This window comes from Populus alba, chromosome 3, assembly GCF_005239225.2.
Source record: "Populus alba chromosome 3, ASM523922v2, whole genome shotgun sequence".
Classification (NCBI taxonomy): Eukaryota; Viridiplantae; Streptophyta; class Magnoliopsida; order Malpighiales; family Salicaceae; genus Populus; species Populus alba.
Genome location: NC_133286.1, coordinates 6,426,510 through 6,440,422, shown reverse-complemented (window position 1 = coordinate 6,440,422; position 13,913 = coordinate 6,426,510). Strand labels below are relative to the sequence as shown.

The following is a 13,913-nucleotide window of genomic DNA, read 5'->3' as shown; positions in this document are numbered from 1 at the left end:
TTCGTCTTTAAAACAACCATTTGCGTCTGAGCTGTTCGGATACAAGCATACAAGCGAGCCAATCAAAGTGAGAATTTTACAGCAACAATATTCTCTGATCAGAAATCATATGCAACTCTTACAGTGCTCACTAAATGTTCAAAAGCAAAGAATTCAACGCATTTACAGTTCTGATTCAACATAAGCTACAAAGTACAAACAACACAAAAAATAAATAAATAAATAAGCAAATCATACTCGAGGAAGTAACATTCAACCATTTACCGAGCCCATAGTACACTGAGCTCACAGTGGCTCTACCTTCGGATCTGGAAAGCCCTCACTGTATTCAAATTAAGGAATCGTTGCTATGCATGTATGGATGTTTAGCACTTCCCTTGCTTACATCGTCATAACTTGCCGACGTCGATGCTGAATCCGCGTTGGGGTTCAGACCAGCAAGCTGCAAGATATTCTCTATCTCGTTCACCACTTCACCCATTGTTGGCCTGTCTCTTCCATTCTCTTGTACACATTTTAGGGCAACATCGACAAACTTATCTAGACCTTTTAATGTTGTGTCCAAACCAATGCTTGGGTCAAGAAGTTCGCGGAGGTTATATAAATCTTTTGTTCTATCCAATGCCATCTTTACCTCTCTCACAACGTACTTTCCTCGTTCTATTGGCCTTCTTCCGGTTAATAGTTCCAGCATTACAACTCCAAAGCTATAAACATCACTCTTCTCTGTTAGTTGCAGGGTCATGTAGTATTCTGGATCCAAATAACCCTAAAAAAATGCAATGATTATTGCAATCAGTTCTATCATCCATTCTGATCATATCAGATGCTGCATATCATTTTGTTAAATGAATCATAGTTTACGACAAAAAAAAAAAAAAAACAGTAAGAAATAATGGTATTGTGCAGATGGAGTGAGGTTATGGAGGAATTGACCATCGTCCCTTTCACCTGAGTGGTAACATGACCCCTTTCACTGTCTCCCATAAGCTTGGAGAGGCCAAAATCGGCAACTTTTGCATTTAAGCTTTCATCTAATAATATGTTGGTTGATTTTATGTCCCTGTGGATAATGGGAGGGTTGGCAAGTTCATGCAGATAGGCCAAGCCTCTTGCTGCACCAAGGGCCACTTTGAGTCTCCTCACCCAATCAAGCCTGATTCCTGTCTTCCCTGCTTGGATTGGAAAGAACGAAGGAAAATGAGCGGTTAATGCAGTTTTGTCTACGTTTATATTATATCTCATTATGCAGAGGGATTAAAGCAATAAATATCATTTTTATCGTTTGATGCTTGAGACCGATAATCCTGAAACACAGGACATCTTGGCTGGTATTGGAAGATGGCAGTTATTATGCTTATGCGAAGCACTTAAATTTGGATCTTGCGATACGAGGTATACTACTTTAATGTTATATGACATGCACGAAAATTTCTCAAGAAAAAAAAAGTGTAAGATAGCAAACTCCAAGTGACTGGTCCTGAAGAATCAAATTGAAGAATTGAGAGGTCGTAGGACCTGATGAAAGTACCTGATAGGCTTTCCATGAGACTTCCATTTGACACAAACTTGTATACGAGCATTTGTTCACCTCTTTCTAAGCAAAAGCCTACAAGGCTTACAACGTTTCTGTGGTGGACTCTGGATAAAAGTTCAATCTCAGTCTTGAATTCCAGCCCAGGCTGCATCCATCCTCGCAGAGCTCGTTTGATGGTAATTAGTTTTCCAGTAGGAAGAACTCCTCTATAAACCTGCAAATGTTATCACGTTTAACTTGATGTTTTGGACAGAGGAAAAAAAAATCAATGGGAATGATTGTTTTTGCGTCAATGAAATAGAAAACGAATTTACATCCTTTCAAAATGATCATGTCAACGACACAAATTTTAAAAGCGGCAGAAAATACTTGAAGTGCAGAATGAAAAGTTACCTGGCTGGGAAGGTGAGAGCATAATTGTGTTATTTTGAAAAAGATTTTGAAAACATCTGTCATGCTAGCAAGCAAAATTGAAAGCAATTTATGTGTGGGGGCACAGATCTCTTTCTCCCCGATGATTGAGGATAAGATTGGCATAGTGTATTTTAGAAAACCTGGTCAAGTGTGGTGAAGTTGTAATGTAAGAATTATGATTGACAAAAATCCAAGTGTTGTGAACCAGTTCCGACTAGTTTGAGATTCAGGGTTTTCTTTGAATGTTTATGTGAATAAATGTTATCAGTACATCATGAACATGGATAGATCAAATGCAAATAAATATCCATTTGCAGATAAGATGTGATAGGCTTTCAGAGAGGGAGAGAGATAATCAAACTTAACCTTTCCATACCCCCCAGAACCAATGTCAATGGTTTCTGAGAAGTTGTTGGTGTATTTTTTGAGCTCTTCAAAAGAGAAGCATCTGGCTCCTTTTAATTGAGGAACACTTACAACACCATTCTTTGATTCCCAGTGTGCTGAAAATGAAACAAAATAAATCCAAGAAATTCCTTGAGTGCAATTGCCAAGTAAAAAACACAAATCCTTTTCATACCAAAAGGATTGTTTTGTTGAATTGCTTTTTCTGCTTTCTTTTTTTGACCAAAAGCATAAAGCCCAGCACCAAGCAATAGCAACAGAAGGACAGAGCCACCAGCCGCAGCTCCGATGATAGCACCTGTGCTTGATGACTTTTTTGATCCTCTAACTTCTCCTGGATGAGAAGAAAGAGGGAGAGAGGGGAGAGCGGTGTTACAATAAGAATCGGAGAAACAGCTGGGGGTAAGTTTTTTTCTTTCAGTTCTGTATCAGTTATGAGACTACCTGTGAAATGCAGATACGTATCACCAATAAAAAAGAAAGGTCCGAACTGCGCTGGAGGCTTGAAAGTCAGGCTGCTTAGCATAAAACCAATACTTGAAATTGCTGTTCTATTGAAACGATCTTGGCCAAATGGAAACACTTGCAGATTCAAATCAAGGTACTGAGACAGATCTTTTCTTGGTTGACTTAGACGAACTGAATCCACAGGAAATTGATGGGACTTGAATGAATTCATCAAAGACTTTTCGAGAACACTGAAGTAAGTGATGTTTCCAAGGTCTGAGAATGAAGGAGCTCTGAACACTAGAAGTCCTGTGTATGGAAATGCACATTTACAGTTGGGACTGGAATGCTGTGTAGCAAAGCAGGATGCAGGCACACAGTTATTTGGAGGCGTCGCGTAGGAAGAATTGGGTTGGGAGACGGTGCAGTAACTTTTTGTCACTCCTGTTTCCCGACATATTGGGTTGTCTGCAAGTCTGCAAAATTTAACAGACACACAAGATAGAGAGCTACTAACAAGAAACATATATCCCGGCAATTTGACTTTCTCAGGGTACTAAAATGTTGTTTCCCAGAATAATGAAACATAAATCAAGAATCTGGCTTACATTACACTCACTCCTTCTCCTCCCAGTCTGGTAGTGTAGGCAGAAATTTTATTTTTTCGCAAATCAATCAATGCTAGTTGGTTTCCGTGGCCTGTTCCAATATCCAATGAGCCACTGAGCTGGTTATTTCTTGCATCCCTGTCACCAGAAGTCAAGTCAGGTACCGACCAGCCATGCCATAACATGTAAATATCAATCTAAACCTATCTTCTGTGAATCCATGAAAGGAAGCAGCTAATTTTCTGTACAGGTTTCCAAACATCAATGGAATGAAATGTTGAACAACTTAATGCTGGCTCTTACACAGTCTCTAAATGAGAAAGGCTGAAGAAGTCAGCAGGAATCTGTCCTTGAAGTTGTGTTGTTTCCATCACCCTGCAATAAGAAGATGACACAAATTGAGGTGCTGTCAAAGATTGATAATAAAGAGTATTAAGCTGTAAGAAGTTTAATACAGTTATCCCTTATTTAAGAAGATATCGCTTCCCAAGATTGGAGATTTGGACTCCCAGGTTTTCAAGTGTTCAATAAGAATTTAACAGGACTTCGTACCAAAAAAATAAAATAAAAATTCAATAAGAAGATAGTACAGAAAGCCATATGTTATATGACAAAAGGGCAGGAAATGAATGACTACACGGCCCAAACATTATGCTACTGAAAGGTATGTGTGGTGATAGGTGATTGGAAATAAGAACTCCTACTTAATAGGGAAATCTTAATTTTCTTCTCTTCTTTTCTTAAATCTCTATTGTTAAAACATGATATTAACAATGTGGTATCGAAGCAGTGATCCAATGCTACAATAGTGGAAAATAACAAGATGAAGAACCTGAAGAAACATGGTAAAAGGTGGATAAACAAAACACTGATATAAAAAGTTATATTCTATTGCAGAGGATTAAGTATAGAAGAATGACCACCTCAACTCAAAACTAGATTGTTGCAATGTTGAGGTCACACAAATTAATTACTCTAGTTTAAACATATAAGATAGTATAGTAAGGAATTGATCCCACAAGGAAGATCTAATTTAGGTATTTATGCTAAATAATTCAAAGTTTGGGATTTTTAAGGTTATCTAGACTATATAATAAACAAAATAAAGTAATCAAACTAAATTAAACAAACTAAAACTTATTAAGAGAAAAATATTGGTCTTAAGTAAATATCCACCTATGACAATCAAAACTTATCATTGAAATGATATGTCAATTTATATTCTGAACATTTATTTTTCATTAACATTAGTCAGTTAACTGATTCGCAATGTAACTAACTCTAGCTATTAAACAACCACAGTGTTCGCACTAGTAATTTAATTTAATAGCAACCTTAAGAACTAGATAGGTTGATAAATATAAAAAACATAATTATTTGCAGTCTATGTTCGATTTAATTGAATGTTTTCCCTAAGATTAACAATATAGATCTGCCACAATTACTAAACTTAGTCGCTTCACAAGTTTAAATATCACAACTCTGATTTTTATAGCAAACTTAGAAATAGATTTGTTAGAATAATAACTTAGAGTTTGCTCTAACAATCAAACTAAACAGTCATATGAAATAAACATAGGAAAACATTCATATTCATTATATAAACTAAAAAGAAAAGATAAAATAGATCTCATAGTTTTTGAAATTTGAAGGTTCTTGTATACTTTCAACCAAGAAAAATAACTTAGTCTTGCAAGTCTATTAAAAAACTAAGGAAGAGAAATGATGAAAACATGATTTCGGGTATAGGAGAAAATGGTGAGAGTTTATTTCTTCTTTCTAGCCACCCTCCTTTTTCTTTCTCTCTTTCTTTTTCTTTGAAAGAAAACCCTAATCCCCACATCCCTCCAATCCATTTGTATCCTCTAAAATAATAATAGTCATTTTCAAAGTAGACGATCTATATTTTTTAGTATATTAACTACTTTTCTAAATAGAAGGAAAAATAGTCTTGCATAAAATCTTCAAGCTTTGACTTTGAACTTAGAGAAGAAGTTAAATTGTCCAAGTAAAGACCTTTTCAATACGAAGAAATAATTTCCATGTTAGTTTGGATGCTTGAGAAGTAAGTTGAACTTGTTTCTTCACAAAACTTGTCTGTTGATAGAATTTATGGGTTGTCTTATAAAAATCATGTCTCCTTCATATGAGCTTTTTTTCTGCTGAAATCTAGTGGGTTGGGAGGTATTTGAGTCAAGAATCTAACAAAATTGAGTTTGTATCAAATGAACTTCTCTAACTCAAGATATTGAAGTCAGAATGGTCGAAGATCAAAACTAGCAGAATGCGAGACATATCTTTAAAGGATGTGATCCATGCTCTATCTTTTGGGTTTTTTTCTTATTATATATGTGTAAAAAAACATATGAATGTTAGCTTTGTAATTCCACTAGAATCACTTCATTTTGACCTCTACAACTCAAGTTCTGTATAAAACATTGATTAGAGGTCAAATCTACCAATATTCGACCTGAGTTGGAACATAATCTGAATTTTATCTCCAATTTATTTCTTTTTTAATCTTACATCCAAAAATACCTTTAAAATATAAAACAACAATTATCAAGGCATTTTATATATAAAATATAGGCAAAATACCAAACAAATATAGGTAAAACTATTGAATAATATAGTTGCATATATATTATATCATAGCTTCACTAAAAGCATCATTAGAAGTTATGGAGATTGATAGAGAAGGAAGAGTTAAGAGGGATACTAATGGAACTCTTCCTTAACAATGAAACAATCAAAGTAGAGAAGGCCTAGAAGGTTAGGAAATCCAAAGAGGAGGATACAATGTCACCTTGCCTAAAGTAGAATTGCCAAGCTTTAACGGAGAAAATCCAAGGTTGGATCAAGAAATATAGGAAACTCTTAAAGTTGAATTTCATTTCAATTTAGCAATGGATGGAAATAGCCTCCTTAAACTTAGGAGTATGAAGGCTTTTTGTTTGAAGGGAAGGATATAGCTAGTTATGAGGAATTTAATAAAGGACTTGTATGAGGTTTGATAGCAGAGAGGATGTGGTGGAGAAATTCAACAAACTAGTGCAAATAGAAGTGTGGAGTAATATATGGAGAAATTTAAAGAAATTAAGAATCTCATGAATGCTTTGAATCCAATATTACCTAAAACCTATTACATTTCAAGTTTACTTGATGGAATGAAAGATGACATAAAACCTATGCTCAAGATTCTGGAACCGACTACATTGATGTAAGCTTTTGAGGATGTGAAATGGCAAGAAAAGTTAAAATATGCAATAGTGAAAAGTGCAAAGTTGATGCTACCAAGAACAAAACTTGCTCTTGGAACAAGAAGAGCACTAAGTAAATGCCAACAAAGCCTTTTATTCCTTCTAAGTAGATTATAAAGTAGGATCAAAACACATTGAGACTCTAAATGAATAAAGAAGGCGTCTAAGCCAATGTTTTAAATGTGGAGACAAGTATGCATACTAGGGCATCATTATAATATGAAGGGAATTCATATGATAGATGGGTTAGAAGATGACAAAGATGAGTTCTTTGAAACCATAGAAGGAGAGAGTAATGAGATTGTGGGGTTAGATGAGAAAGTGGATGAGTATTGGTTATTTTTTAATGTATTAACTAATAATTATACCTAGAACACCAGGATAAAAGTATGATGTCAAGAAAAGAATTTGGTTGTTCTTATAGATATTGAAAGCACCCATAGCTTCCAATACGACTATACCAAGCCTTGAAGGATTGCTTCAATCCATACAAGGCTTTCGTTAACTTTAAAACCTTATATTTATATCCCTTCACTTCATAACTTATAGATTGCTCAATATAGACCTCTTCTTCAAGAAAGCTATTTAGAAAAGCTTATTTGACATTTATTTGATAGATTTTCCATCAATATTCGGTAATTATGGCAATGATTAATCAAATGGTCTCTAATATAGCAATCAAAGCAAACATTTCATCATAGTCAATCCCATTCTTTAAACTATAGCCTTTTGCCACTAACTTTGCCTTTTACCTCTCCATTTCTTCTTTAATATTCTTTTTTTCTTTATAGATCCATTTGACACCTATTGGTTTTTTTTCTTTTGATCTAGGAACTAATTTCTATATGTCATTCTTCTCAATTGATGCAATCTCCTCATCCATAACATTCTCCACTTTTCATCATTTATTGCTTCTTCAAAAACTATAGAATCACATGTAGCAAGGTGACAATATAGTGTCACATCATCAATAGGAGTAGTTACCTCATATAAGTCATGAAGGCTCCTTATCTTTTTTAGTGGACTAGGTGGGTTGTCACTACTAGAACTTCTACTAGAAGAAGAAGATAAAGGTGAAATTGAGTTCATTAGTGATTGTGGAGGTGTAATTATAGATTATTGATGATCTTTATATCTCTCCTCCTCTTCATCAAGAACTGGTAGAAAATTATGTTTCTCACCATCATCTATCTTTCAATCTCATGCTCCTTCATCAAATTCAACATCTCTATTAATCATTGTCTTTCCTTTATTGGGATTGTAAAGCTTGTATCCTTTGAACCTTTGATCATAGCACGCAAAGATCATCTTTTTATTCTTGTCATCTAGCTTGGTCCTTAATTGATCATTTACATATGCATGGTCAATGGTTTCGAACACTTTCAAGTAAGAAACACCTAACTTTCTTTCATTCCATGATTCTTATGGAGTTATGCCATTCAAGCCATTCGTAGGACACCTATTTGACAAGTATTCAACACAACCTATTGCTTAAGCTTAAGCCCAAAACTTCTTAGGCATCTTCTTAGTTTTGAGCCTTCTTAGTTTTGAGCATGATTCAAGACATATTGAAGATGCTTCTATTCTTTCTCTCTACCATGATATTTTATTATGAGGATCTAGGCACTATTAGGAGTCTTTTATACCTTGAGCTTCAAAAAACTCATTAGAATAAAATTCACCCCCAATCTGTCATAAGGGATTTTATAAAGTAACCATTTTCTTTTCTCAACTAATGTCTTAAACTTCTTAAAAAAATTAAATACACTATATTTTATCTTAAGAAGTATATATATGTTCTTCTACTATAATCATCAATAAAAAATAAAAAATATAAATTTTTACCAAATGAGCATGGTTGAATAAGGCCACATATGCCTACATGTATCTCTTGTAAGGATTGACTTGCTCCAGATGCGGACTCCTTTGGAAAGCTTTTGCGAAATTATTTGCCTATTAAACATCTTTCACACAATTGATATGGATGTATTATGGATGGTAGACCCTTCAACATCTCTATTTTTGTCATCATCTTCAACCTATCAAAGTTTATATGCCCAAGTATTATATGCCAAAGTTATGTCTCATCCTTCACACATCCTTTAAGCATTTAGGCACATTCATCTATATGTTTAGCAAAAACATTATGTTCTTTGTCATGATTATCTTTGCAATCATAGCTCTATGGGTATCAAGTAATGTCAAGGTATATTGATCATTCATCTTAATCTCATAACATTTCCTTAACAATTATCTCAAACTCAATATATTGCTTTTTTATAGTAGGAATATAATAAACATCACCAATAAATTAATGACTTTTATTTTCTAATTTTATAAGAATCATACCTTTTACTTTGATGGAAACCTTTGAATAATCCACGAAGTTGAAATTATCTTTAATTTATTCATCAAGCTCCATAAACTTACCTCTATCTCCACTCATGTGGTATTCATTGTCTAGATACCACATGTTTTCTTTGACATGCATACGTTTATCATGGACTAGTAATAGAGTGGCTTCTTTCTCGTCTTTTACAATAAGATTGACATTCTCCCCAATCCTTCTGGTTGGATTCTAGCAATCCCTGGCATAATATTCCATATTTTCATAATTGTAATATTTAACTCTTGTTTTGTCAAACCTGGATCTCAAATTGCCCCTGTCAGATGAATTAGTCGACTAGTTTGCTTTATTCAGTCAACAGGTTGACTTATTGAGCGTAGAATCTTTTCTAGCACACGTGTTTCCTCCATCTTCTCCCCATATATCTTCATTTAGTTGTATATGGTCAATACTCTAGTAAAATAATCTGAAATACTCTTCGATTCAAGCATATAATGCTAAAGTCACCTCGTAACTTTTATAAGCATACATTTTTGACATCGTTAACTCCTTGGTTGCAAAACTTCTCATACTTGCTTGTTGGATGATTGTGAGTGCTTGTTGATCCTTTCTTCATGTCTTTTGCAAAACTTCTCATACTTGCTTGTTAGCCTCCATTTGGGTTGAAGTCAATGTTGTTTCTTTTATAGGCTTCTCAATACCTTTTTCAACTATTTCTCACACATCTTGGGAATCTAGTCAAGCTTTCAAATGAATATTTCAAATTTCATAATTGTCCTTTATCAAACGAGGAAATTAAAGTGTGAAGTTTGAATTGGTCATGTTAAATAATAAAAAACAAGCTTTGATATCACTTGTTGGAAGAAACTATAGGTGTCGTAGAAGATAATCTTAAAATCTAAAACTAAAGAACAAGAAAAATTTGAGAGAAAGGATGTTTTTGCATTTAATGTTTTCTCAAGTATACACTCTATATGCTATTCTACATTGCTCTCTCATGTTCTGACTATAATTCTATTTATAAACAGAAAGTCCTAGACAATTAAGAAATTAAACTAAAAAAAGAAAAATCTAATCTGAATAGGAAAAGTATTATGCCGACTTAATCAGTTGAATGATTCATTTAATCCAACCAGTCGACCAATACTTAAATGATAAACTGAATCCACAGTTTTTTAATAAAACCAAAATCTAGTTTATTTTTAGAAGAAGCAGTTAATCAGTTAGAAGAGAATTAAGCCACGTGCACATTGGTTGGTTAGCTGTTAGTTGAATAACGTCTTTAGTTGGTTGACAGTTAGAAGTTACAAGTGTATATAAACACTGGTGTAACTAACGTGATACGCAAGAAATAAATGATTCATTGTTTTGACAGTTAATACTGTTATCCTCTCTTCTCTCAATTTTCTACTCTTCTTATTCTCTATCTTCTTCCTAAATCTCTATTGTTAAGACGTGATATTAACATAGCATTTCAGCTAGCAGATGACTTTAATACGTCAAGTGAGTTAATATATGAACTCACTCAAAGCAAGTTGATGGAAAGGGTTTGTGCTTTTAATGAGTTCAGGGATGTGTGTGTGATAGTTTAGGGAGAGCGGATTTAGACTGGGAAGGAAAGCAGAGAACCATGATATAACCATACAATGTTGTCAAAGACTGCAAGGTTGAAAACCATGGAGGAAATTTTGTATCATCGAAACTATTATTGCTCATGTCCCTGCAAACAACAATTTGATCAGAATACACATACAGCAAAAAAAAAAAAAAAAAGGAAAAGAAAAAGTAGAGCTAGATTTCATCTCAAAAACTGATCATGTACTTGTAAATCATGTAATTCTTACAAATAAGTGAGAACATGCATGCCAGTAAGGTTGGGAAGTGGCCCAGTTAGATCATTGTTGGATAAAAACCTGAGAGATGGTAAGCAAGCAACACTCTACAACATAAGAAAAATTCCCACGAGATATTGAATATTAATGATTGAATACAACCGGTTATGATGGAATGTCTCTCCCCTCCATACTTACATCGTACTGACACTGGTAAGATTATTGATGTCTGACGGGACAGATCCTCTAAATGAGTTATTATCAAGGCGCCTGTAACCAATATAGCAGACTCCATTACAAAATTGAGCGTCGTGAATCACAGTACAAAATGACATGAGTCTCCAATACTACTGATACTTACACAACCTCCAAAGTCTTCACAAGGCCAAGGGTGGAAGGAATGCTGCCTGTCAGCTTGTTGCTTTCAAAAAGTCTGCCGAAAGGAAGGAAAAGAAAGAAACAATCAAAGAAATCATGAGTAGGCAGATATCGGTGATTATGAATTCTGCAATTCCAGAAGAGTCAAACGAATTGCAAGACAATTTTAAGAATCCGAGAAGAGAAAAGAAATGTACAGGTGAACAGTTTTGTGGATTATTATGATTTATTAAGCGTGTATTCAACCGAAAAGGAGTACACAGCATATAGCCACATGATCTCTTATCCAGTTTGTGAAATAGTTTTATTCACCACCATCCAATATTTTAACAATTGAATGAAACTTACACATGTATGAGTTTCATCTCCGAGCTAAAAAGCTTAGGAGGGATTGTGCCTGAGAGCTGATTCAATCCAAGATGACTGTAAATAGGTTTTAGAGTATCAACAAACATGGTAAACGGAATCATTTGCAGTAAGAAAGCAGCAGTGAGAATTAAGTATAGCACGAAGAGATCTGACATACAAGTGTTTTGTATGAACTAGCAGGTCAAGACCAGGTGTAGTCGCTGTGGAGACAGGGATGGTCCCAGTAAGCCTGTTATCAGCAAGATCTAGCAAATAAAGGCTAGTTAGATTCCCAATTGAAGGGGGAATAGATCCAGTGAAGCCATTCGAATTCAGAGATCTGCAGGTAATACCAATGAAGGGTTTTAGAAATGCTGCCACAGACATAAACGACGGCAAGCATATTACTACAAGCATATATTACAAGAATCATGAACAATACGGTAAAGCAAGGAAAGTATTACACGTTGAAAAGTTCTTACAGAGAGGCAAGTAGTGGCAAAGATCCTATTGAATCAGGGATCGGACCACAGAAACTACAACCAACCAGTACTCTACAATGAAAGGAAACAAAAAAGTTAACATCAGGACCGATACCAGGCAAGAAATTTATCATCAAATTACAGTATGGTGCAATAGAACATCCCCTTACAAGTTTGTTAGCTTCTTCAAATCCCCAATTGCTGAAGGAAGAGGGCCGCTCAAGCCCTTGTTGTAGGATAAATCCCTATATAAAGATGCAATTATTAGAAACGTATAATAGCAATCCCTTGCATGCAAATATATCCCTTTATTCAATCATTTAATCACTCAATATGAAAGCAATCCCTTGCCAACAGTTATTCTAAGCAATGCCCATCTCGAATATAAAAGCAAGCTCTGAGAATGAGGGAGGCATCAGTACTTAATGCCTATCATCATCCTTTAGAAGACTAAAAGCTGAAACAATAATTCAAGCACATTGCTTGTAACTTGGATGATTGGATCCTGTTCATCACATTAAAAAGGAAAGGTTACAGTGTAGAATGAAGACATACAGAATCTGCAATTCTGACAAGGATTGGATATCTCCAGACAGTGAACCTTTCAATCCCATGCTTGCTAATGTTCTACAGTTGAGAATTATGGGGTTAATATTAAAAACTGAAGAAGGAAAAATCTGCAAGCCTCTATCAAACATAGCCAGTGGCTTACATGGAGGTCACGCGTGAGTTGGCGCACAAAATGCCTTCCCACCGACTTCCGCAGGGATCAGCGCCCACCCAAGTAGGTGGTACATTTTTCCAGATATCCTTGAGAGCTTTCAATGCAGTAACTGCATCAGGAGTCAACGATATTATAAAACAAAATCAATCAATTAATGTGAAAATTGTCAAATAATATGACATAGATTGAGGAGGTAAATAAAAAAAAAATTACAACTACTTGATTTCCCAGATTAATCAAGACTAATGGACAATTCTGGGGCCTAGACTTCAATAATCGTACAAGAACAGGAAACCGTCCAATGAAGGCTGGATACTCTTCTGAGTTGACAAAGTATATCTTAAACCAGATACAACTCCTGAACTGACATTAATAACAAATCCTGACTCCGGAAATTTGCACAAGCAGGCATGCATGGACAGCAAAATTCAGCTTAATAAGATTATGCAATTAATTGCACAACAAACAAACAAACATCTGTGAATTAACAAAGGTGGAATCTGGAGTCCTGAGTCTATATTTAAGCATAGTATCTGTTAGACATGAGCAATTGATACTAATTTGGATCAAAAGAGTACTTAAACAAGATGCATGTTCTAAGTAATTCACCAAAACAAGAAAACGGGAAGATAATAATTTGTAGAGAACTTACAATCAGCCCCATCAGTCATTGCTGGTATGGTACATACTTGACTTAAAGCAACAACCAGAAATACAAGAATTCTCGGACCCATTTCTCAAGAAATCCTCAAAGAAGCTCTTTGTTTTCAGTTATAATTTGTAATGTTGAAAAACCGAAAACCCGTTTAGTATTCTCACGCATAAAAAGACTTGAACTGTTGAAAACTTGGCCTTGGAAACCTTTCTTTCACCAAACTATACCAAAATCTGTTCTCTCAGCCAGAAGGACTTGTCGTCCTAAGTTGCGTTGCCCAATTTCGTATGATGATCATAATTTAAAGGAAACAATACGTTAAGATTCCTCACGAAACAACTTTATTGAATTATACTGCAAAGGAACAACTTGGAGTTGGAGGCTGGCTGGCGTGCCGCTAATATGTCAATATCAAAATATTTCAAAATTTTGCAGTAATACATTAAACATAATAAAGATAAATAGAACAGGCGTGT

The 13,913-nt window shown here is 34.8% G+C and overlaps 1 protein-coding gene across 1 annotated transcript; it reads right to left on the bottom strand.

The window, feature by feature from the left end:
• LOC118031046 (leucine-rich repeat receptor protein kinase HPCA1) lies at positions 1 to 13,913 on the bottom strand. Its single transcript, XM_035035346.2, has 19 exons — positions 13,435 to 13,913; positions 12,771 to 12,891; positions 12,614 to 12,685; positions 12,229 to 12,303; positions 12,059 to 12,130; positions 11,755 to 11,916; positions 11,577 to 11,651; positions 11,212 to 11,283; positions 11,049 to 11,120; positions 10,863 to 10,931; positions 10,664 to 10,738; positions 3,715 to 3,786; positions 3,412 to 3,549; positions 2,801 to 3,279; positions 2,532 to 2,690; positions 2,318 to 2,454; positions 1,532 to 1,751; positions 952 to 1,172; positions 1 to 769 (listed from the first exon to the last, which is right to left on the bottom strand). The coding sequence occupies exons 1-19, from the start codon at positions 13,514 to 13,516 to the stop codon at positions 329 to 331; spliced, it is 2,814 nt and encodes a 937-aa protein (XP_034891237.1). The 5' UTR covers positions 13,517 to 13,913; the 3' UTR covers positions 1 to 328.